This window comes from Sycon ciliatum, chromosome 7 (genome assembly GCF_964019385.1).
Source record: "Sycon ciliatum chromosome 7, ocSycCili1.1, whole genome shotgun sequence".
Classification (NCBI taxonomy): domain Eukaryota; kingdom Metazoa; phylum Porifera; class Calcarea; order Leucosolenida; family Sycettidae; genus Sycon; species Sycon ciliatum.
Genome location: NC_088649.1, coordinates 5,376,068 through 5,400,067, shown reverse-complemented (window position 1 = coordinate 5,400,067; position 24,000 = coordinate 5,376,068). Strand labels below are relative to the sequence as shown.

At 48.0% G+C, this 24,000-nt stretch overlaps 1 protein-coding gene and 5 non-coding genes across 6 annotated transcripts in view; all 6 read left to right on the top strand.

Annotated features, from left to right (window-relative positions):
* Positions 1 to 24,000, top strand: part of LOC135820793 (inositol 1,4,5-trisphosphate receptor type 1-like) — a 117,437-nt gene that overhangs the window by 68,964 nt on the left and 24,473 nt on the right. The window contains exons 28-46 of the mRNA XM_065333836.1: positions 537 to 594; positions 861 to 1,035; positions 1,556 to 1,759; positions 2,145 to 2,204; positions 2,928 to 3,050; positions 4,252 to 4,386; positions 4,736 to 4,798; positions 5,138 to 5,275; positions 5,773 to 6,024; positions 6,541 to 6,666; positions 7,446 to 7,577; positions 8,444 to 8,564; positions 9,533 to 9,739; positions 10,693 to 10,856; positions 11,608 to 11,756; positions 12,191 to 12,308; positions 12,457 to 12,540; positions 20,404 to 20,782; positions 22,871 to 22,971. Coding sequence (XP_065189908.1) covers positions 537 to 594; positions 861 to 1,035; positions 1,556 to 1,759; positions 2,145 to 2,204; positions 2,928 to 3,050; positions 4,252 to 4,386; positions 4,736 to 4,798; positions 5,138 to 5,275; positions 5,773 to 6,024; positions 6,541 to 6,666; positions 7,446 to 7,577; positions 8,444 to 8,564; positions 9,533 to 9,739; positions 10,693 to 10,856; positions 11,608 to 11,756; positions 12,191 to 12,308; positions 12,457 to 12,540; positions 20,404 to 20,782; positions 22,871 to 22,971 — 2,789 coding nt within the window. The remainder of the gene's footprint in view (positions 1 to 536; positions 595 to 860; positions 1,036 to 1,555; positions 1,760 to 2,144; positions 2,205 to 2,927; positions 3,051 to 4,251; positions 4,387 to 4,735; positions 4,799 to 5,137; positions 5,276 to 5,772; positions 6,025 to 6,540; positions 6,667 to 7,445; positions 7,578 to 8,443; positions 8,565 to 9,532; positions 9,740 to 10,692; positions 10,857 to 11,607; positions 11,757 to 12,190; positions 12,309 to 12,456; positions 12,541 to 20,403; positions 20,783 to 22,870; positions 22,972 to 24,000) is intronic.
* On the top strand, positions 12,703 to 12,774 carry Trnap-cgg (transfer RNA proline (anticodon CGG)). Its single transcript has one exon. It is a non-coding gene; the product is annotated as a tRNA-Pro (tRNA).
* Positions 13,326 to 13,397, top strand: Trnap-cgg (transfer RNA proline (anticodon CGG)). Its single transcript has one exon. It is a non-coding gene; the product is annotated as a tRNA-Pro (tRNA).
* Trnap-cgg (transfer RNA proline (anticodon CGG)) lies at positions 14,144 to 14,215 on the top strand. The gene has a single exon. It is a non-coding gene; the product is annotated as a tRNA-Pro (tRNA).
* Positions 19,863 to 19,934, top strand: Trnap-cgg (transfer RNA proline (anticodon CGG)). Its single transcript has one exon. It is a non-coding gene; the product is annotated as a tRNA-Pro (tRNA).
* Positions 21,737 to 21,808, top strand: Trnap-cgg (transfer RNA proline (anticodon CGG)). The gene has a single exon. It is a non-coding gene; the product is annotated as a tRNA-Pro (tRNA).

Genomic DNA, 24,000 nt, shown 5'->3' with positions numbered 1-24,000 from the left:
TCGAATAGTGCCCCAATCTCAAAAAGTAAGTCAGTGAAAAAATAAAGCCGTATCTTGTGTAGTGCCCCCCCCCCCCCCCGGGCTTGTAACCAAGCACATGTGCAAGTTCTTTTGCTAATGTTCTGGTCCATCTCATTGCACTGGTGATTTCAGGATCAAAATCTCAGTTCTTGTTGCCGTTATAGGTTACAGTAACCTACTTTAGGCTCTGTCTTTCTTTGCCTTCTTTGTTTTTATGCCGGATGACGTAAATGTACCAGCATTGAAAAAATCGTGCCCTCTCTTGAATAGGGCCCTCTCTGAAATAGTGCCCCATCCGTGATGGACATTGAAAAAATAGTGCCAGTGCACTTGCAGATTTGCGTGCTTCTCTTGCGACGGGCGTGGACATTGTATACATGGTACATGGTGTGTGTGTGTGTGTACGCGTGCTTGCCTGCGTTCGTGCGTACATGTGTGTCTGCATGCGTTTTTGTGTATGTGTGCGTGTTTTGTGTGTATGCGTCCTCTCTGTATTGCCTGTGTGTGTTTTGTAGTCTTTGAACACAGCGCAGTGCTGAATGCAGTCGAGAAGGTCTTTGCCGGCTATGACAGGTGAGTGTGGTCAGTTCCATTCACAAACTATTCCCATGAGCTTGCCATGATTTCTGATTTGGTAATTTGGTAAGATCCGCGAAGGTGCTTCCATAGGAGCCAGCTGCGTGGCTTAAGTTCATCACTCAGTCAGACTCGAACCAGTTTACTTGCACTGTGACTGGTAATACTGTGTTGCTGCCAAGCTGCCTACATTCTGTGTGTGTGTGTGTGTGTCCATGATTGTGCATGCGCATGCATGTGTGCATGCACGTGTGGTTCTGCAGTTCAACGCCAGAGTCTGACATTCTCGAGCTGGACAAGGAGAAAGGCGGACGCTTTGTTCGCATCCTTCTCTACCTGGGCATGTTGAACTATCCGTCGTCAGTTGTTTCCGGTGCACTCAGCCTATTCTTTAGGCAGTTCAGACAGCGAGAGGAGCTCATGGATTCTGTCAAACAGGTACGTGTGTGTGTGTGTTCGTGTGTGTGTACGTGTGTGTGTGTGAAAATGAAAAAAAATGAAAAATAGGGATTCACTGGCCAGAAAAAGCCACTTCAATCAGCTGTGTGGTGGATACCTGGCTAAAATTAGGGGCGGTCAATTCATCAGCCTTGCAAGCTGTTGAATGGTGTAATCCCAGCACAAGTTGCTATGTCGAACATAGCTGTTCGCTATCATCACTTCCGCGATGGGCAGGTCTGAGGTGAGGTGAGGTGTGTGTGCGTGCGTGCGCGTGCGTGTGTGTGCGCGTGTGTGTGCGCACGTGTGTGTGTGTGTGTGTGCGTGCGCGTGAGTGTGTGCGTCTGTGTCTGCCTTTTTGTTTGGTTGTGTACATCCAGCATTCCCAATATCCTCACCTGTTGCCACAATGTGCTTGGCATGGCATTCATTCTACGCTCTCGGTTACTCAATGTCCTCTCTCTCTCTCTCTCTCTCTCTCTCTCACTCACTCACCTCTCTTTCACTCTCACTCACTCAGGTCCAGTTACTGGTAACACGGCAGGATCAAGAGAATTACCACATTATCCGCAAGAAGATCGACCGCCTGCGCAATCTGGTCGAGAAATCCGAACTCTGGGTATCCAAGCAGCGCGAGACAAAGCGGTCACGCCTTGGCCTATCTTCTTTGTCAAGACTGTTGGCCAACCAGGAGAATTCCAAGTCAATGGACCATGACGGCGATGTACGTATTGCTGCTGATGATGATGATGATGCCATTGTGTCACTGTTGTTTTAGTAATGTTTGTTGCTGCAACTGCCGCTACTGCTGCTGCTGGTGCTTCTGGTTCTGCTGGTGCTGGTGCTGGTGCTGTTGTTGGTGCTGCTGCTGCGACCATTGCCACGGCTGTTCTAGTGGTGCCTGCTGCTGCTATTGCTGTTGGCATTTGACTCTTGGTCAGAATGTTCAGATATATATGTAGGCAAGGGTGCATAGCCCGCAACTGCCTGCACAACCTCTATGCAGTGCTGCGACGGCAGAAGTTCACATCATGTGATATGGTTGAATGCGTGTGTATACGTGTGTGTACGTGTGTGTACGTGTGTGTACGTGTGTTATGTTTGTATAGATTGATGATCGAGAGTGGCAGGCATCAATGGCAGAGAAGAACTACGATACAGTCAAGGAGGTAGGCTGGGTATACTCGTGCCGGGGTTGTGCGTGTGCGTCTGTTGGAGTTGGGTGTGCGTGCATGCTTGCTTGTCCTTGTGTGTGTGTGTGGGAGGGGGGGGGGGGGTGCTTGTTTGTGTTTGCGAGATCTGAAACATTGATTTGGGCATTGTCATTTGGTCACAGCGTTTGGAGATTGGTGACAGTACTAGTAGTTGATCGCAGCACCTGAACTTGAGCAAGGAATGGCGATAATAGAATATGGGAATTCCGAATATTGAGAACCGTGTATGTTACTTTTGTACCTGTGTGAGTCGGGTGCAGTGGCAACTTTCTTTCTCGGCTCTGTATTTTGATGACTTGAAATTGAAACCGGGCCTCGTCGATTTCTGCTACTTGTACATCAGCTTGAAGGCCACTGCACATTGACATAGGGTGCACGTGACCACCAACATCCTGCATAACCACCTGGCTATAATTGCATAGTTCTAGAGATTCTAGACGAGTGTGCATACTGACTACCAACCCAATACAGTTCTGTCGGGGGCCGAAGAACGGAGCGCCGAAGAGCGGCCAGGCTGGACGTTCACCAAGCACAGCATACCGATGTACACATGGTTTCTCAACTAGCGGCTGCCCCCCCCCCCCCAGTTCTTCGGCGACCGACAGTACTGTACAGCATGACTTTGTTTTTGTCTCATCTCGACGCATTGCCTCCTCCCCCTGTCTGTGTGTTCTGCAGGTGCTGGTTACGTTCACCACACTCATGCAAGGTCACGGTAGAGGGGAGCATGAGCAGAGGCTGCTGCGCAATATGGGCGCGCACACCGTCATCCTCGACCTGCTGCAGATCAACTTTGACAAGGTACTGTGGGAGACTGTGCCACGTGCTGTGCTGTGCATGCTACACAGGGAGGCATCAATGGCCCACAGGGTGTAGCTGATCCCCCTTTTAGGGGGGTGCACGGTCGCATATGTGTAGAATGGTTGGTGCATGTCATTCATGGTCTTTTTGTACATGCCGAATCTACATGTAGGTCGAAATATTTTTTGGGGGTGCGCATGCCCCACCCCATGCAGGCTACCCGCCTGTTGGATGGTCTGTGAACTCCATCTTCTATTGAGAGTCTCGCAATATGGTTAGACAAGAAGGCAGAAATGCCTATGTATCTGGTGAAAACAAAAAAAAACAAAAAAAAACAAAAACAAAAAACAACAAAAAACGTTGCATGTATCAATGCTGTCAAGAGTATACGAGCAAGGGTGTGTAGCACAAGCCAGAGTATTTCGCTCTGCACAGTGTATATGGATTCCGGACAGCGGAATTCGTCGATTGCATCAGTTTTTTGCCGAGTCATAGAAGTGCTGATGATCCGCAAGTCTACTGTAGGACTACGTCAGTGAGCACAATGCATCGATGTATCGCATGTTGTTGGTTTTGTTGGTTCTGTTGACGGTTTTACGCACAAGTGTTGGCACAGGATGAAAGTGAACAAACTCTCTATATATTGCCCATGGCTGTCAGCGGAGTGTATTTCTGTTAACGAGAGTACACTCATACCTCGGTTATCCGGACACCGAAGTTACGGGCACTTCGGTCTACTGGGCACCCTTTGGACGAGTTCTAGTGGAAATATTACCACTCTTTTATCACTTTTAGTGGAAATAGTGACGTCATATGCCATATCTATGGCCTTTCCCCATCAAAATGTATGTGATTCGGAGTTATGGACATTTCAAAGTTACGGACAATGCTCGGTCCCGGATCGCCCAGATAAACGGAGTATAAGTGTACTTGCTTATGAAAACGAATACCGTGATGTACCGTATAAAACCTGCGCTTATTCCTGTAGAAGCCGATGTCAGTGTTAGGCTTCTATTCAAGCCAGGCTTCTATTCAAACCACCTATCTCTATGTATGTCGGTACGAAAACCAGGCTTATGTGCTGACAGTGTATCTTTAAAATCAGGATTGTATTCCAAACAGGCTTCTATACAAGACAGGCTTTTATACAAGACACTACAGCATTTTCTTCTCATCTGTCGGTTTTCTCACTTTCCTGTAGACGGTGGACGTCCGTATGATGGAGATCATGGAACTGGCGCACAGTTTCCTGCAAGCGTTCTGTCGCGGCTGTCGTAACAACCAGTCCTTGCTGTACGAGCAGATCCACCTGTTTATGTCTGAAGGAGGAGATATGGTGAGCTCGGGCCTGGTGGTTTTACGCACTTTGCGGATCTAAACACATTGCAACGCTCATTTTGTATAAGCCCATTGCGCATTGCCAGATATGGATTGCATGAGTAATGCCTGTGAGTACACTGGGATCAGGAATACACTGTTCAACACCCCAGACGACCATACCCAGGTGGCTGTGTGGGGTGTTGGTTGTACAAATAATTACGTCATTGCCCAGTGTGTTTACTACAGGTTTCTACACACGTTGTACACACATGTCGTCATTGTGCACGCAGTTCAGAAGGAAATAGGAGCGTACCTCTTCAGGCTAACATGTGATTTCTTGTTGCCCTTTTTGTCACTTGCCCCAGCAACTTCTCGAGGTGGAAACCATGCGGTCCATCTTTCAGAACAATCCCGATCTATGTATGAAGGTATGTGCGGAGTATTTTAATTTATATTGCTTGGAAATTGTGATTACTTTGCACTCTTTTCATAGTGTGTTTCACTTCAGTACTTGTTACAACACGGGATATGCATCATCTGCTCGTTTTCTGTCCCACTTTCTCTTCCATCCCCTTCCTTCATTTTTCTCCATAGCCATCTATTGTTCTTTGGGACGAACTTACTAGAAATCCGGGGACAATGTGTGTGTGTGGGGGGGGGGGGGGGGGGAGTATTCAGTACTATTCAAGCATCCCAAATCAGCTGGTCTCTTGTAGCCGTCTCTTTGCATGCTGTCACTCTTCTCCTCTCCGCTTTTGCCTGACCAGATCTCCGGTGACTTGGTGTCTCACATCTTCCATTGTCTGGAGAAGGAGCGGCATGTCCGCTATCTACAGTTCCTACAGGCGGTGGTCAAGGTGGAGGGGCAGAACATGCGCAAGCTGCAAGACCTCGTCATGCAGGAGGTCAGTGCAGTGTGCTTGGACATATACTCATATAGCTATATATCTCCTCTTTCATTGCTTCGCCGTGTTGCTGGGGTCATGCCTCTTTTTTACAGAGGATTAATATGCTTCCGAGAGCGTGCAACTCATCCTGAGATTTGCTACAGGGCATGTCGAAGACGACCCCCCCCCCCCCCCCCCCCCATGTAGTGTTCTGATTGTATGTAGCCAGGGAGATTTGAGCAAGCAAATGTTGAAAAACTATTCTTTGCAGTGGGTGTGAAGAGTCAGACTGGTGTCTTCGTAGCCGTAGAAGCGCCATCACCACTCGAGCCAGGGAGTTCTAAATGGTACATCATTACACAGAGATTTACACTCCCGGTAGCTACAAGATCTACTCTTCTCATGGCTGCAGAGGTGAACTAAATGACCTGTCTATTCTTCATTATATGTTCTCTTGTTTTCCCTTTTGCTTTCTGTATCTTTCTCTCTCTCTCTCTCTCTCGCGCGGACTGCAGCTCGCTAGCTCTGGTGATGACGTACTGGTGTTCTACAACGACCCGAAGGCCTACACGCACCTGTGCGAGCTGATGCAGTCGCCGACGGAGCGGCTGCACGAGAACACGGAACTGTCGTTCCACGTGCACCTGGTGCGCCTGCTAGCCCTGTGCACGGAGGGCAAGAACATCTTCACCGAGATCAACTGCCACAGTCTGCTGCCTCTGGACGACATCGTCAAGATCAGCAAACACGACGACTGCCCCGCCGAGGTGAGCTTCTCCATGCCTGTATATTGTTACACAGTGTTAGAGAGGCTTGTAGTGCTCAAACAGTACTCAATACCCACACTTCCACTGCTCACGCAGTGCTCAATACCCACACTTCCACTGCTCACGCAGTGCTCAATACCCACACTTCCACTGCTCACGCATTGCTCAATACCCACACTTCTACTGCTCAAACAGTGCTCAATAGAGTCAATACCCACACTTCCACTGCTCACACAGTGCTCCATACCCACACTTCCACTGCTCACACAGTGCTGAATGGTCACTTCTGTGAGGAAATCGTAGCATGCACACAGTGACAAAAAGGAAGAAAGAAAAGGACTTGCTCCAATCGTGTGTCAGAAAAGAAACACTGCATATTCGCTGCGCATCATATTTGTGTGTGCCTGTGCCTGTATCTGATGTGCGTGCGTGCGTGCGTGCGTGCGTGCGTGCGTGTGTGTGTGCGTGTGTGTGTGCGTGTGTGTGCATGCGTGTGTGCGTGTGTTCTATGTATAGATCAAACTGGAGTACATGCACTTCTTGATACACTGCTACATTGACACCGAGGTGGAGATGAAGGAGATCTTCTCCAGGGAGTACATCTGGACTGTGTTCAATATATTCACTGAAGATGTTGAGAAGGTAAGCTTTAAAATAGGCTGCCATTCCAAGCAAGGTATTTGAGAGCCCTGCACATGTAGTTGTGTGTCATTTGACTTCGACTGAGTTCAGTTTTGAAATCAGTAATTATTTGAGTTTGTAATGGTGTATGTGAGATATAGCTGCCAGTGCCTCTGCCCATGTACCGTAAACGTCCGTAAATAATTGCCTGCCTGAAGTAAATACCCCCTTTATTCTTTTGACTCTGTCTGTTGAAGTCAAGTCAAGACCGATAAACATACTGCCCGAAAAAAGTACCGGTACGGTACGGTACGCACATCCAGCACGTAGCGTGTGCATCGACATGAAAATGACTTCTCCACTACACACAAGTCAGGTCAGAAAGTTAGTTCATGCACGAAAGTCAGTACCCGCCCGAAAGTTAGAATGGGAGTGGCCACTAAATTCGAAAGTAAGTACCGGTACGTACTTGTTTACGGACTTTTACGGTATTTTTGCCTGCATCCACTCAGTATTTGATGTGTGTGTACGCGTGCACGCATGTGTTTGGGTGGGTGCGCATGTGTGTGTGTGTGTGTGTGTGTGTGTGTGTGTGTGTGTGTGTGTGTGTGTGTGTGTGTGTATGTGTACATGTGACTATGGGTTTGGGTACGTTTTCATGCATTGTGTTTGTGTGTGTGTGTGTGTGTGCATACCGGTGTGTCCGGGTGTGTGAACATCCGTGTGAGCATGCATCCGTATGTGCACGTGCCCGTATGTATGTACGTGTATGTTGTGCATGTGTTTGTGCACGTGTCCAGCTCTTGTCATCGGGGCCCAACGTACCGAAGCGTAACCTGAATCCGAAGATGACCGAGTACCTGGCTGTCGTCATGATGTTGGTGATACGGCAATACTTCTCCTCCACCTTCTTAGATCCCGCTGTCATCTGGGTAAGGCGAGCAGCCAGTCTTTTCAATGACAGAATCAGTATGCATGCCATTGTTGTTGTTGTGTTTTTTGTCTTCATTTTGTTTCCCCTTCTTCCGTAGGTATGTGCAATGTGATAAAAAAATTAAAAAATCTGAGAATCACCGTTCCAATCAAAGTAACCTATGCACTGCAGGTACCCTGGAAACCATTCACCCCGAACAAGTTTCACCATGTACAAGATACACGCACTGAGAACCCCGGAAGGGGACTTGACTGTTCCGCCGCGAAAGGATGAGCAATGTGACTCCGAAAAATCACTAAACTTGGACTTTGAAACACGTACGGAGACAGCACTATTCTCACTTTCATACTTTGAGTCATGGCCCCGCAGATCTCTGCATTGCTCCACAGTCCAAGAGGTAATCCTCTTTCTGTGGGCTTTCCAATCTCATTATCATGGTCATTAAAATATTGTACCTGGGTCGTTCAAGGACCATTCGTAAATCGTTCCACCTTTTTCTCTCTCTCTCTTTCTCCCTCTCTCTCTCTCTCTCTCTCTCTCTCTCTCTCTCTCTTTCTCCCTCTCTTTCTCTCTCTCTCTCTCTCTCTCTCTCTCCCTCTCTCTCTCCCTCCCTCCCTCTTCTTCCCTAACTCCCCTCCTGCACTATGGTATGCGTGGTGTGTGTGTATGTGTATGCACTTCATAGCTGTGTGGTGTAGACCAGGCTGAATAGTGGCGGTCAATTCTTCAGCCTTGCAAGCTGTTGAATGGTGCAATCCCAGCACAAGTTGTTGCTATGGCTGCTGCTGTAGCATCGCCATCATCGCGTCCGGCGATGGGCGTCCAATGGTCCAATGGTACGTATGTGTATGTGTGTTTGCACAGGCACATCAATCCTACCTAGTCCGTCTATTGGAGAGCTGTTTCCTGTTGCATGGCAGTTACATTATCACCAAACACCAGCAGCATTGCATCTCGGAGACCATCAGCAGTCTATTCTATGTTGGTAAGTATACACCTACAAGATCAGCACACGAAGCACAGAAGCCTTATAGTTTCGACCAGGCCTTTCGTACCATTACTTCTCAAGTCGAATACAATGGTGGTTTTAAAAGAAGGTAGCAAGCATGTCCTCATAACCGGCACTTTGGCTGTCAGAGCATTAACACGTTTAAAAGAATGATAGCGCTAGTGGGGCCAAATGCCGTAAAGTACCGTTGATCCGCCCCCTCTCTAATTCCCACCACCCACTGTCAATTTTCTACCTCTGAAGCGACTTTGGCGTATACAACGAAATACGATGTTGAACCGACGCATGTACTGCTGTACACAATTCGTGCCAATCCAGGATGAAAATGTGAACAATCCAGCACATCGAGTCTGATCCTCCACGTTGTTGTACATCGTACTGCGCTTGACAGCCTTGATATAATTCCCGCCCCCTGCCGAAAGCCCAGCTGGGAAGCAACATGGCGTGGAGGGCGGATCAACGGTACTTTACGGTGCAAGATATCTGCAGTAAACTAGTGTGGAAGAATGCGCTAGTGAACTCGCACACACACACACACAGCGGTTTGGGAACAGCGTATGGGAATACAAATCCCCAACAACACTTTTGTGAAATAAAATAATGTGTGATTTGCTCCCACCGCTCGACCCCAGAAGAGTCAGAAAATGCCTTGTTCATTTGCAGACGTGCAATTCTACTGAAGTATGTGCAAGGAAATATTTGAATTTCCGTGGGAGTCTACACATGTCAGTCACCCAGCGCAAAATGTGATGCCTGTCAATACATGCACCAAGTTTTTCATGGCTCCCTTCTACTCGCCATAAAGTGTGACTCGTAACCCTTTGTTGTGTCTGTGGGCGTATGTGTGTGTGTGTGTGTGTGCGTGCGTGCGTGTGTGCGTGCGTGTGTGCGTGCGTGCGTGTGTGCGTGCGTGTGTGCGTGAATGTGTGGTGTTCTCCCTTCAGCCCGCGTGCACAACATTGCGCTACCATTTGAGATCATGTCGCGGCGACGCAAGTTCAACCAGACCTCGCCACCCACCAACTTCCGCATGCCTCGCATCTCCTCACCTGGCTTACGCTGCAATCAGCCATGGGGAAGACGGCTCGGTGGGAAGTCCTTTCTCAGCGTACCAAAGACGCAGGAGGAGAATACAAATGAATCGGCTTCCGGTAATTTGTGTGCGTTGTACAGTGATGGACGTGCGTGTGGGCGTGCACGCGCGCGTGTGTGTGTGGGTGGGGGGGGGGGGCGCGTGCGTGCGTGCGTGGGTGGGTGTGTGGGTGAATCAGGTTGAGGTACTTTGGGCGTGGTGTACAGTGATTGCAAGTGAAATCCAGCCGCATCGATACAACAGCACCAGGAGCTGCATAATCCAAGCACTGCCAACAACAGGGCAGTGCAGTGAACTCCGCTCTCCTGTCACCATGGGGTTGAATTTCACTTGTCACCACTTACAGTAGTAGCGATTGAAGTGTCGGTGAACCACCCACTCACCCACACATGTACATGCAAACATGCGATATGCTCACAAATGTAATGGAATTTACCAAAGGTTCACGTCAACTTCCTAGTCTTCATTGGCAAAACGGAAATGAAATTTCAGAATATTCCGTGTTAGGTATCTAGGGAAACGGGCTCCTACAACGTCCTGTTGTTCCTATTTGCTTTGGCATGATACTTGAACTGGTCTAGTTGATTGTGTCTAAAAGAATTGTACCATATTTCCGGAATATAATCCGCACTGGAGTAGAAGCCTCGTGCAGGTTTTTGTTACGAAATACAGTAAAACCTGTAACTAAAGACCGCCGTGACTAGCGACCAGCCTGGTACTACGGACCACTTCGCCAGGCACGGACGGTCTCACTTTCACATAATATGGTTGTGCTATGCAAACCTCTAACTAAGGACCACCTGCCACTAAAGACCGCTTTCTCTGGCCCCAAGGGGTGGTCGGTAGTCACAGGTTTTACTGCACAGACGTCTACCCTGTTTATCACCGTGAATTTAGCCATCATAGTATACGCTGCACTGATTTTTTTTCTTGGTTGAACGCCTGGTGTTTACAGTGCGGTGTGTACTTCGGAAAACACGGTCCTTTCTTGTATGTCTGTTGTCCCTGCAGACAATCAGTCGTCGTCGTGCGAGTCATCAGACTCGACCAAGTCCGTTGAGCGTCACTTTGTGACCGTGTGGAAGAGAGGTACCAAGTCACTAGCCGGCCGCGTGTCTGTATCGGAGGATGAGGAGGTCATCGCCAAGAAAAGCTCCATACTGGATGTGTATGAGGTAAGGATACTGCTACAGTACTGGCTGGTTTCGATGGCCTCACTCCCGCCTGCAGTCCAAGAACTGCCGGGCGAATATGTCGCGAACAGACCCCCCCCACACACACACATATACTATTTATATCCATTGCACTTGTTGCTGGCCTTCACCCTGAACATGCGCATTAGCGGATAATTCAATACAGACAAATGCTACTGTGGGTTTTGTGCTTGGCTAGCAATCTTCTGACAACGAACACAATTTGATCCCCCCGACCCTTCCCCTCCCCTCCGTGTCCCGAAACATCCTCCGGCGTTACTCACACACAGCACGGTTTGCTGAAATTCCCTGCAACATCCTCCTCGTGAACACTGCCTAGCTTAAAAACAGTCTGTATTTAGAGGTTACTGTATGCGAATGTTGTCATGGTGATGAGTCAGCGGAACCGCTCAGGGGCGTTATGTATACAGCACTAGTCGCTAGTGCATCGCTGTGTTGCAACTCTGCCAAAACATCTCAACTGATGATGGGATTACATAGCCTGTCTAGGGGTTATGTGAAAGATGTCGTAATGATGGGTCAGCAGTTTTCCGGAATCGCTAAGTATACAGCGGAACTGCTCATGGGCGCTAGGTACATATACATGGCAATGAGTCGCTAGTGCATCGCTAGCGTTGGCTGTGTCGCGACTTTGCCAACGCATCTCAACTGATGATATAATCGCATTAGCTCTATTGTTTCTTGTCGATCATGTGTGTGTTTGTGGAAACAGTGTCTTCTAGACCACTACTCCAGAAAGTTCTCCGCGGATGTGCAAGAAGAGCGGCTGGTTCTTGTTGATCTACTCCACGAGCCTGAGCTTCTCTTTGCACCACAGTCTCGCGGCTGGGAGCTGGCTAGGAATGGCGGCTACTTGAAGCGGTGAGTAGTGGCTCCTTTTCACTACTGTTTGCTTTCCACACGGTCACGGCGTGTATGGGGACCGCTTGGGAGGATATGCGTGAGTGTGTGTCCTGTGACGAGTGTTGCAGCTGCCACTCTTCTTTTTAGCTCCATTGCTTCATATTTACTAGGTTGGAATTGTGTGTATGTGTGTTTTGTGTCGGTGTGTCTGTCTGTCTATTTTGTGTGTTTTAAAAGTGTTGTGTGTGTGTGTGTGTATGTGTGAGTGCGTATGTGCGGGTGCGTGCGTAAGTGCGTAAGTGCATGTGCATGCATGTGTGTGTATGTGTATGTGTATGCATGTGTATGTGTGTATGTGCCTACGTTTTGTGTGTGCGTGCGTATGCGTGTGTGTGTGTGTGTGTGTGCGTGTGCGTGTGTTTGCTCTCATGTCGTATTGATCCCTTCTACAGACTGGTTACGTACACAAAGGAATTTGCGTCGGGCAGCGATGAGAAGCTGTGCATAAACATCCTGCAGACGTTACAGCAGATCCTCTCTGTCGGTCCGTCCGGAGAGAGGAAAAGAACGGTGAGTGGTCTTGTCTCTCCACGACAGTATATTCATGTTCTGGAGTCTGATTGTAATTGAACATCTTCAGTTTTTTTTTGCAAAGGAGGATAATTCGCAACTTCTCTTGCGTGTGTATGGTGAATCATCTCCTGTCGTTCCACCACAGGGTTTGTGTCAGCGACTTCTCTGTCACTACATCTATGGTGCAGATGGGCTGTGCATTGCCGAAGATACCAAGAAAACCACTGTGGTAGGTTTAGGGATGGTATTCTGCCCATAGCTTGCTATTTTCTGTAGCAGTATGCTGTGTGGGGTTGTTGGTCTAGCAGTATGCTTTGAGAAGTCATTCAAGAGGCAGGCTATCATCAGATTCCGGTGATAGCTTGCCACTTGCCCGACTTCTAATGTGTATGGCTTGTTGGTCTAGGGGTATGATTCTCGCTTCGGATGCGAGAGGTCCCGGGTTCAAATCCCGGACAAGCCCATTTTTGCTGATTCTCCTGTTGTGTTTTTTTTTGTCGCCGGAAAGACTGTCAGAAAGCTACAACTGTACTCACAACTGGTTTGCGTATGCATGAACCAACGCGTTTGTGACACGTTTGTTTCTCGTCGAGCAGCACTGTAGGGCACACGAATACGGTGCAGGCGTGTGCAAGGGCGCGTGCAGACAGATGCCCAGTACGCATTGCCGTGCAGGCACGCACGCACGCGGACAGAGTGCTCAGTATGCATATTGTCAATAGATGTACCTGGTGGCTCTGACCCGGTTGATCACCCAGACATCCCGAGAAAGAGCGAACTGTGAGAGGTGATTGGCCAGACATGGTGACGAATACTATTCTTGTTCTTGAACTGGAAGGATCTTCCTGCAAGGAAGCAAGGAGGAAAGAATGAAAGAATGACTGATTGAGCCGAGCCAACAGTGCCTGGAGATAATTATGTGGTTATTTTGTAGAGAAAAACAGAGATGCTAAATTTTGGTTGAAGACCAAACCAGAGCTCAGACCTTGCTCTTGCCCAACTCATAATGTGTGTGGCTTGTTGGTCTAGGGGTATGATTCTCGCTTCGGATGCGAGAGGTCCCGGGTTCAAATCCCGGACAAGCCCATCTTTTGTTCCTATCAAAGACAAACAGTCTGTTCGCCTTGTGGAATTTAGAGATGTAGTTTTGCACCTCCAGGCAAAGTAGGAGAGAGAAAGTTCTTCCCAAGAGAAGACACTTTTTTTGTGTATCACGATCGCCTCTGGTTGATAATGCAAAAGTACGTTGTTGGAGTTATCAGGGCATAAGGATTCATAAGACTTGACAAACCAGAAGAAAGTCACCTGGGACTCAGCCATCCATTACTGTTTCTCGTTGTACTTATGGCTTTTTTCTTGTACTTCAAGGGGGGTACTAGTATACACAGGCACGGTGCAGGCATGTGCAGACAGATGCCCAGTACGCATTGTCGTGCAGACACGCACGCACGCGGACAGATTGCTCAGTATGCATTGTCAATAGATGTACCTTGTGGCTCTGACCCGGTTGCAAAACTTGGGCCAGGTACACGTGTACCAAGTGGGTGGTTTGAAATCCTAGAGCAGACACTGTTTCCATGTGAGAAACAACAGAAGAGGCGCGTGGGGGCCATCCCGGGATGATCACCCAGACATCCCGAGAAAGAGCAAACTGTGAGGGGTGATTGGCCAGACATGGTGACGAATACTGTTTTTGTTCTTGAACTGGAAGGAACTTCAAGAAAGCAAGGAGGAAAAAATGACTGATGAGCCGAGCCAACAGAAATGCTTAATTTTGGTTGAAGACCAAATTACAGCTCAGACCTTGCTCTTGCCCAACTCATAGTGTGTATGGCTTGTTGGTCTAGGGGTATGATTCTCGCTTCGGATGCGAGAGGTCCCGGGTTCAAATCCCGGACAAGCCCATTTTTTCTTCCTATCGAAGACAAAAAAAGTCTGTTCACCTTGTGGAATTTAGAAATGCATTTTGCACCCCCAGGTAAAGTATGAGTGCGAAGGTTTTTCCCAAGAGAAGACACTTTTTGTGGATCAGTATTGCCTCTGGTTGATAATACAAAGTACGCTTTTGGGAGTTATCAGGGCATAAGGATTCACATGACTTGACAAACCAGTCGAAAGCCACCTGGGAGTCTGCCATCCAATGCTGTTTCTCGTTGTACTTATGCAGGCGTTTTTTTAGAAATGCATTTTGCACCCCCAGGTAAAGTAGGAGAGAGAAGGTTTTTCCCAAGAGAAGACACTTTTTGTGGATCAGTATTGCCTCTGGTTGATAATACAAAGTACACTTTTGGGAGTTATCAGGGCATAAGGATTCACATGACTTGACAAACCAGTCGAAAGCCACCTGGGAGTCTGCCATCCAATGCTGTTTCTCGTTGTACTTATGCAGGCGCGTAGCCAGAGTGGATACTTTGTAGTCAGGTATCCATACGTGGTTGGCCAGGACATGTCGACATGCACTATACTACTACCAGCTCATGCACAAGTCTACACAGACTACCATGGACTACAGGCACTGACTTCACGCGTGGAGTCTACTGTTCACTGAAGAAGAGTTCGCAGGGTCTACAGTCATGTAGCCTTGTAGGACAATCACATCTAGTCTATGTACATTTGTGAAGCTTGCGGATTGGCTTGTACTTCTTTGAACCGCTGTTCGCATTCCCTGTGTGAATCACACTGCAACAGTGCTGCACAGCACCGGTGCAGTGCGGATTCACACCCTTTTTGCACTAGCAAAACCAGAGTCGAAATCGAAGTCGGAAAGTCAAAGTCTTTTTGTTTCGAAAGCTTTCAGTTTGTTTCCATTTTCTTTTTATTCTTCGCCACCAATTTCCAAGTTCTGTCAGTGTGTCAGGTACATGTGTGAAGTGATCTCACCAAACGCAAATTGGAGATTTGTTTTCAGCGACTTCTTCCAAGCGTCATGATAGCGGTTGTTCAGACAACTCTTTCAAGGGCTGACGCTGTGTCGGTGCCCGATTCTGTCGACTCTGGCAGCGAATTCGCTTCAGGGCAGCCCGAAAATGTGTGGACTCTCCGAGAATCTTCAACTCTCAATATGAGTCTAGAACGTTGGGGGAGTAGTCGTCACCCGAGGATGGTCCTGGTTGTCTTGTAGAAGGTGATTCTCCGTAACCTGCAGCGCGACATGAAGCCGGTACTCTTCTTCAGCAACTGGTTGACGATGCCAGAGTTTTGTGAACGTTTGATGATCGGAAAAAAGGGAGAAGTGCAAGGACAGTGGCTGGTGCGCAGGGCTCGTGGCTGAAGTTGCCAGTTGCCGCTAAGTTCAAGGGAGACGTTTGAGCTACTGCAGCACCATTTCCGACCACCTAGGAGGTTTACCAGTCCATGCATACAGCATGGCTTCTTGGCGATGAAAGTATGTGGCCAGCACATAAGACTCAGTTGCTACTGGTTGGAAACCTAGGCCTGGCTGATCGTTTCCAAGTGTGTGAGTGATGGGTTTTGTTTCACATGCACATAGTTTGGAGGGGAAAGCAACAAGTTTGGCCATCAACTAGGCCAGCTGTTTTCTAGTCGCCAGCAACTAAACCACGGAGCATCATTCTCCCAAATATTGTGTGAACACCACGGCTCACACCACTCTGAACCAGTATCATGTATTTGTTGCAAATGCTGCATACATAACCTGCAATTTACTCAATCTGCGGGAGGAACTGTTTCGTTCATTGAGGACTCGGAAGCGTAGCACAGATGCTGTATTTATATTATAAGTTAAAACGGTGTGCAGTAGGTATCGGTTATAGCGTGGGTGTTTGAAAAATGACTTTCTATTCTTATTTCCGATATTTCTTACACACGATAAATATAGTGTGACGTATCATATACAGTGCGGATCGGCTATAGGGTTGTCGGCTATAGTAATATACCTCTTATAGTGATCGTATTCTCAAATTCATTTTCGTAAACCACCCCTTTCTATACATATCGGATCGGCTATAGTAATAATCGGCTATAGTAATATATCGGCTATAATGATACGATTTCTTTGTCAAAATGATCTTATTGCATACATTTGTCATCGGCTATAGTGATGATCATAAGAAATTATACATCGTACATGGCAAGATCTGATCGCGGCAGCCAGGAAGCGCTGGTACGACTATGATATCCCTCGGAGGAAATAATTCGAAATGTTTGGCGTGGGCTGTGCTTGTTGTTCCGGGGCATCCTCGAGCGAGATCGGAGGCAGTAATGAGTACCAGCGCTGAAGCGCTACCGTGGTCTCCGCCGAGATGTTGGAGAAGGCATTCAGGTAACAGCGAAGACGATGAGGGACGCGGAGAAGCTTCTCCGTGAAATACGACATCACGATCGACCTGCTACTTGGAGCGGTTTCAGCGGTGATGAGTCGAGCGATGGCGACCCAGACTGAGACTCTACTCCCACTAATCGATCCTGTAGATATTGCTATGTCGATTGAATGTGTTGAAGTGTTTCTCTTCCAAAAGAACACATTTGTTGAGCACAGCAACTCCATGAAAACTCATGTCAAAAAATCACGAAGTTTTTGTTTCCGCAGGAAGTAGCTCTGCACTGCGCGTATTGCACAGTCATATGCACAGCACGCGTCTGCTGTCTGCACGTTGCACTGATTCGAATGACACCATACACGCATTTGTCAGGCATACCTAAGTATGCATATCGCCTATAGTAATATATCGCCTATAGTGATATTTTCACGAAAATCAAACACCAACGCTATAGCCGATCCGTACTGTACATGTGCGCATAGCCAGGAAGATCATCATACATGCAACGTAGTGCTACTGTGTATGCGGTTGCTCATACTTCCAAAGTAGTCCCATACTGGCTGAGCAATATGAGTTACATGACCACAACAGATGCACTTGCAGGCAATTCGAGTCGGTTCAGAACTGTATCGGGCAGATGTTATTACTACAGGCGATACACTTTGTACTAATCTGGCATGTTTTGCTACACAAAGTCCATTCTTAGGACCGATATTGTTGTGAAACCACAAGTTCATTGTTATTAGTCGATGGAAGTGAAATATACTGTTGAGAATAAATAGTTGTCCTCGTGCCGTGTGTGGTCGTTCGTTCCTGATACTTTAGAGAACCAGAGGGTTCACAACATTTGGCGACCACGCCAGGATACGAAGCGAGCATGGCACAGGAACTATGGATCATTGAAGCCAACTTTATCGCCAACGGAATTCGGTATGGATTTGAAGGCGATAGGTTGAGAGAATACGTGGAGAAGAGGCTCCGACAGAGCGAGGAGTTTGAAGAGCGCAGTGCTAGACGGCAAGAGGGTGCGCTCCGCACAGAGTTTAACGAAAAGCTCAAGAAGATTAACGAGCGCATCGCCAGCAGTAAATATGAGGGAGCAAAGCGAGATTTGCTTGCCTCGCCCCGAAGGACGCCGGACAAGGCGTGGAAGACTTTGCTTAAAGACAAGCAGCGGTCAGAAGAGTATTTGAAGCCAGTGGGAGGATCGGATCCAAGGCCCACTGCGTCGGTACAGTGCATGGCGACATTGGTCGGAGACGCTCATAAGCAGCTGGAGTCTCGGCCGAACGACGTAGACGCGCAAGACGTAGACGCGCAAGACGTAGAGGCGCAAGACGTAGACGCGCAAGACGTAGAGGCGCAAGACGTAGAAGCGAAAGACGTAGAGGCGCAAGACGTAGAGGCGCAAGACGTAGAGGCGCAAGACGTAGAGGCGCAAGACGTAGAGGCGCAAGACGTAGAGGCGCAAGACGTAGAGGCGCAAGACGTAGAGGCGCAAGAGTTAGAGGCGCAAGAGTTAGAGGTGCAAGACTTAGAAGCGCAAGGCGTAGAAGCCGAGAAAATGAGAAGGGCGATACTGGTTAGCACGGAAGAAGTAAGCGGCGAGACTGTGTGGAACATGGAGATCGAATGTAGGTTATCTGGTCCAGCGTCCGCCCCACGAGGCAGTGGCCCAGTGACTGTGTTGTGTGTGACAGCCCAGATCGGCACGCTTGGTGTTGAGACTGTTGAGGTGAAGCCCTTCGGTGCAGAATCAAGCCAACAGCGGATGGACAAGTTCGCCATCACGATCCTGGGTAGCTCCGCAGTCATTCCGGTATGTGCTCTCGTGAAGCCAACGTTAGAGCTTCATCTGAAGTGCGCAAGCCCGCAGACCATTGCTCAGTTGGCAGAAATGGTGAGCACTCGTAATATTCCACCTTGGCCACCGCCACAGCAGCGGATGACTCGTTCTGGGCGTGTAGTCAGAGCCCCGATCGTTTTGGCTTAGAGAGTTGTTGTACGGCGGTGAGAAGCCCTTTGGTGGGGAGAATGTTGTGAAACCACAAGTTCTCGAGAGTGAAAGGCCTTCTCGCTTGTGTCATTGTGTTCGTTCCAATGCAGTTGTATCCCGACTCCGCCGTACCGCAGATGATTACGACGTAGTATACGCTACATGCGCTATGTGCGGTTTGCTGTGTGCGCTGTAGTTGTATGCTTTTCTCATATACGCTGTCATTTTCACGCTATAACTACCTGGTGGTTTTAGTGTTAGTTGTTCATTCATTCATTCATTGTTCATAGTTATTAGTCGATGGAAGTGAAATATACTGTTGAGAATAAATAGTTGTCCTCGTGCCGTGTGGGGTCGTTCGTTCCTGATACTTTAGAGAACCAGAGGGTTCACAACAGATATATTCTATTACACGATAACATTGCTTGTAAGAATAAAATGAAACCCATGTTATGATTATGAAAATAGGAGAGTTCATTCTTGTAGGCAGTATAATAAAAGAATATTATTCTTTTACACGACCACACTATAACCGATACGCACTGTACCAATTTTGCTATCAACTACACGCTTCTGTATTGTATATGCAACTGCCAGATATTTCGCCTAACCTCTAGTGGAATAACATGTGTTATCTGTATCAAGGACCTTAAATACATCTAGACTTGGTTGGCCAAAGATATCCAGTATCCATACAAATATTGCCCGAGCTACGCCACTGTTATGGCTTTTTTTCTTGTACTTCAAGGGGGGGGGGGGGGCTACTAGTACACACAGACACGGTGCAAGGGTGTTTTTTGTTTTTTGTTTTTTTTTACAAAATCCACATATCTCCAGACACTGGGGTGAATGATGGAGTGTGTGCAAGGGTGTGTGCAGACAGATGTCCAGTATGCATTGTCGTGCAGGTGCGGACGAGCGCGCGCGCAGACAGATTGCTCAGTATGCCTTGTCCATAGATTACCTTGTGGCTCTGACCCGGTTGCAAAACTTGCGCCAGGTGTACACGTGTACCCAGTGGTTGGTTTGAAATCCTAGAGCAGACACTGTTTCCATGTGAGAAACAACAGAAGAGGCGCGTGGGGGAGGGCCATCCCAGGTTGATTAGACAGCCATCCATGGTGACGTATACTTTTTGTTCTTGAAATGGAAGGATCTTCAAGGAAGCAAGGAGGAAAGAATGTCCGATTGAGTCGAACCAACAGGGATGCTAAAGTTTGGTTGAAGACCAAATCACAGCTCAGACCTTGCTCTTGGCCAACTCATAGTGTGTATGGCTTGTTGGTCTAGGGGTATGATTCTCGCTTCGGATGCGAGAGGTCCCGGGTTCAAATCCCGGACAAGCCCATCTTTTGTTCCTATCAAAGACAAAAAAAGTCTGTTCACCTTGTGGAATTTAGAGATGCATTTTTGCACCCCGAGGCAATGTAGTAGAGAGAGGCTCTTCCCAAGAGAAGACATTTTTGGGGATCAGTATCGCCTCTGGTTGCTAATACAAAAGTATGTTTTTAACTTTTTAGAGTTATCAGGGCATAAGGATTCACATCTTAGGAGTCTGCCATCCGTGACCGTTTCTCGTTGTGCTTGTGGCTAATGGTAGAAAATCATCCGGTGCGGGGTGCGGGTGGAGGGGGAAAGGGGGGGGGGTATGTCATGTGCCCTGCTGTACTAATGATGTAGAGATTAATAGGCCGGGTCAGATTAGTCCAGCTGAACCCACACGCACAGCCTGCCTGGTCACTCTGAATGTCTTTTCTGCAGCTCCCCTCTCTCTACTTACCAGCAATCCTTTTCTTGTTTCTGTTCGCTGACACAGATGAGTCGCTTCACAAGCCTGTCGCTGAGTCTGAACTCGCTACGTGGCCTGCATACCAAGCAATCCATGCGCCCAAGAACCAGCTTACAGCAGTTACGCCGCTCGTCACAGAACACCATGCCGCGGCCAGACTTGCTGGTGCTGGGCAGCCCATCCGTGGTCATGCCTGGCGGTGGTAGTGGCGGTGCGTCGCTACGCAGTTGCCAGTCTGTCAACAGCACCCCAGGCGGCGCCACCAACGCCGGCACCACGTCCAGCACTCCCGCCGGGGGTTGTGATGACGACGGTAGCCCTGGCAACGGAGGTGGCAGTGGCGGATCGGCCATGGTGTCTCCACCATCTGCACGCCAGCACCGGCAGAGTATTCTGACATTACGACGTGAGTATCGAGTCTTTTGTGCTTGTCTCCGGTCGACAACGAACAAAAAAATGAAAAATATAACGCATTTCACTACAACGAAACAGCTGACACATGCTAAAAAAACTAAGCCAAACTCATTGATATGTTCTACATCGCATTCTTCGTATACCGTAAAGTACCGCGAGAGCGCCCCACCTTGATTTTACAGCCAGGGACAGGAAAATCATGTGACAGAGTTCAACAAAGTTTGTACCGTGTGAGAACCATAGGGTGCGTTCTTAAATCCTCTCGGAAAAGTTGGAGACACTCGGAAAAGTTCGAGAGCTGTTCTTATATCCTCTCCGAATTTTAGGAAGCTCTCCAAGCTTCAGAGGTGGTTGAAACTTGTAGATTCCCGCGGTTTGGGATCAGCGCATGCAAACTACAGCTAAAAGCATGTGTTGATCATGAGTGTACGCATTCCCCCTTTTGCATACGCACAATGTGTACTATATTCGTGGCACTCAAGATCACGGCCCCTTTGGCGCTTCATATTGCTTCACATGTGCAAAATGTCTGCGAATTCTTCGAGACCCGTTCTTGCATTATACCAGTTTCTTCGACTTCTGTTTTCTTCTTCTCCGAGAAGCTAGAGACTTTAAGAACACACCCTTAGTGTACTAAGGTCACACTTAGCAGGCTTTTGTGTGGAGCTCGTGTCCGTTCAAAGGTAAATTGAGTACGGATTGACTGCACAACGTACCAAGTGTGTACAGGGTTTGTGTCGTATGACCTACAGACAGGACACCACCTCCACAATACGACCACGGAAGGAAGAGATGGTGGGGGGCTCTCGCGGTACGTTTCGGCAATCCAGAATAGCTGGCAACCACTGCACGGTCGGAGCCATTTTGCAATCTTCCATGCTCGTCTCCAATGAGCAGAGCACACGGCAGCATGTGTACAGTATGCTAGCCAGGCACAGTCATGTCTGGCTTGTTGGTCTAGGGGTATGATTCTCGCTTCGGATGCGAGAGGTCCCGGGTTCAAATCCCGGACAAGCCCAATTTTTTCTCTTTTTTTTCGTTTCCCCAGCCGCTTTTTTTAGTTGGGTCAAGAGTACATGTACCGGATTACCGTACTACAAGGGGTCCTCCAATATTGTTGCCATTTCTCTCAACCGAAGAAAATGCAGACTTTCCGAGCCCCCTCCAACCTGCACACACAAAGTTGAATCCGACCCGCTGCTTATGCCGCTATTGCCATCGCTCCTTTTATTTCATGGTGATAGTGTGTTTGAAAAGGATACTGTATAGCAGGAAATTTTCGGACGGAATTTATTTTCGTACGATTTCGTACACTGCCTCTTTTGTACTAAAATTAATTCCGTACTAAAATTTGTTCGTGTGAAGTTATGTACACTATACATGCATACCGCATGAGAACATGTGCATTTAGCATGTAGCACTGTACGAAAGTAAAATCCGTACGAAAGGTCGAAATTCGGCTTTGTCCGAAAATATTTCCGTCCGAAAATTTCCTGCTATACAGTAGAATGGACTCGGATGGAGAACCAAGGATAAATTTATAGTAAAGAAAAAGGACCAAGAAACTACAAGTTACGCAATAATGTCCACTAACACCACCAGTTACTGAACAATCAGCTCATGCGATAACATTGCACGACACTGAGCTGTTAGCCAGTTAGTTGTAGAACGTCAGTACCGTCGGTCAGTGTCGTGCAATGTTATCGCATGAGATGATTATTTAGTAGCTGGTGGTGTTAGTGGACATTATAGTGTAACTTGTAGTTTATTGGTCCTTTTTCTTTACTAGAAAAGTATAGACCTCTAGTTTAATGAAATCTATGATCCCTTTTTTCATAAAATTTCCGAAATTCGGCGTCTGTTATCCAATCGCGAAATATATATGAGAAAAATGGGGGGGGGGGGGGGGGGGGTGGGACTGCCTGAGCAATATCCCGAAGAAATTTCTCAAAAAGCTCAAGCCGAATTTGAATTATTTGAAAATGTCTGGAGGTCTATTCTTTTTTGAAACGCACTATAGCAAAGATCAAGTGAACAAATCTTTGTCATGGTGTGTTTTGTTTTGCTTGCGTTGCTGTAGAACCTCATAATACTTATCTAATGAAGGATGAAGAAAAGGAAGTTCCTGATCATCATAACATTGTCATCAATCCGGCCGAGAAGTCAATCACCTTCACTTCGGTAAGACTGTAGTACCTGGCAGCAAGCCATTCGCAACGGGGTTGTGTTTGCTACTCAAAGGTTCACGCTGTACCGTCCCCTGGCAGGAATCTCTAACCTTTGCCTTTGCCTGAGCTGATAAGCACGACACTTGAGTAGCCTCATTCTGCCTTCTCTGAGGGGAAGCTCCGGCCGTGTTGTGGTATCGAGCACCGTGTGAACAGAGGTAGAGCTCTTCTACTGTGGTATTGCAGCTCGGGCGCGTAGCCCGCATGGGACACGGGGGCACTTGTACCCCCCCCCCCCGAAATATCGACCTAGGTCCAGCATGCACATAATGACCATGAAATACATGCGCCAGCCATCCTACACATATGCGGCCGTGCACCCCCCCCCCCCCCCCCTAAAAGGGGACCCAGCTACGCCTCCCTGTTGCTGTACTCGTACAGTCATCTGAAGTACAATAAGTTACTGGTGAGGAGGGGCAGGGGAGGCTCTGTTGAAAATATTCGTATTCTAGAGCCCAACTCATTCAAAATAGTGTTTGTGACTTCGGCGATGATTGTTAGGGAAGTTTGCTCCCCTCACTGAAGCTCGCGCTATTCCGCCGACTTGACTTGACACTTGACTGACTCTCGAGTCATGACTGAACCTTCGACTTGGCAAACCTGCAAGAAAGCACCACTCCCTGCTCGAGACACAGTGTCAATGCATTTAACTGATTCACGGGATGCCTGGGAAAAAAGGGCTGCAATCAACACTGTAGTGGTCGTAGCGTGTCTTACGCTCCTATTAGCGGAAGTAGCCTGGAGTGGGCCGCAGGGCATAGCTGCTAGTGCAGCTGATCTGGCCAAACCATTCTACCTCAGCCAGCCATGTTTGGGTAGTGATGGAGATATAAAGTAGTTGAGTACTTCTCCCCTACTGTATTCGCTGGACCATTTCTTAATTTAAGAATGTGCTATGCATCTGCATAGCAGGTAACACGGATGAGCCCGCTATGTCACGAGTACATATTATTTATTATTATCACACGCATTCCCTGGTTGA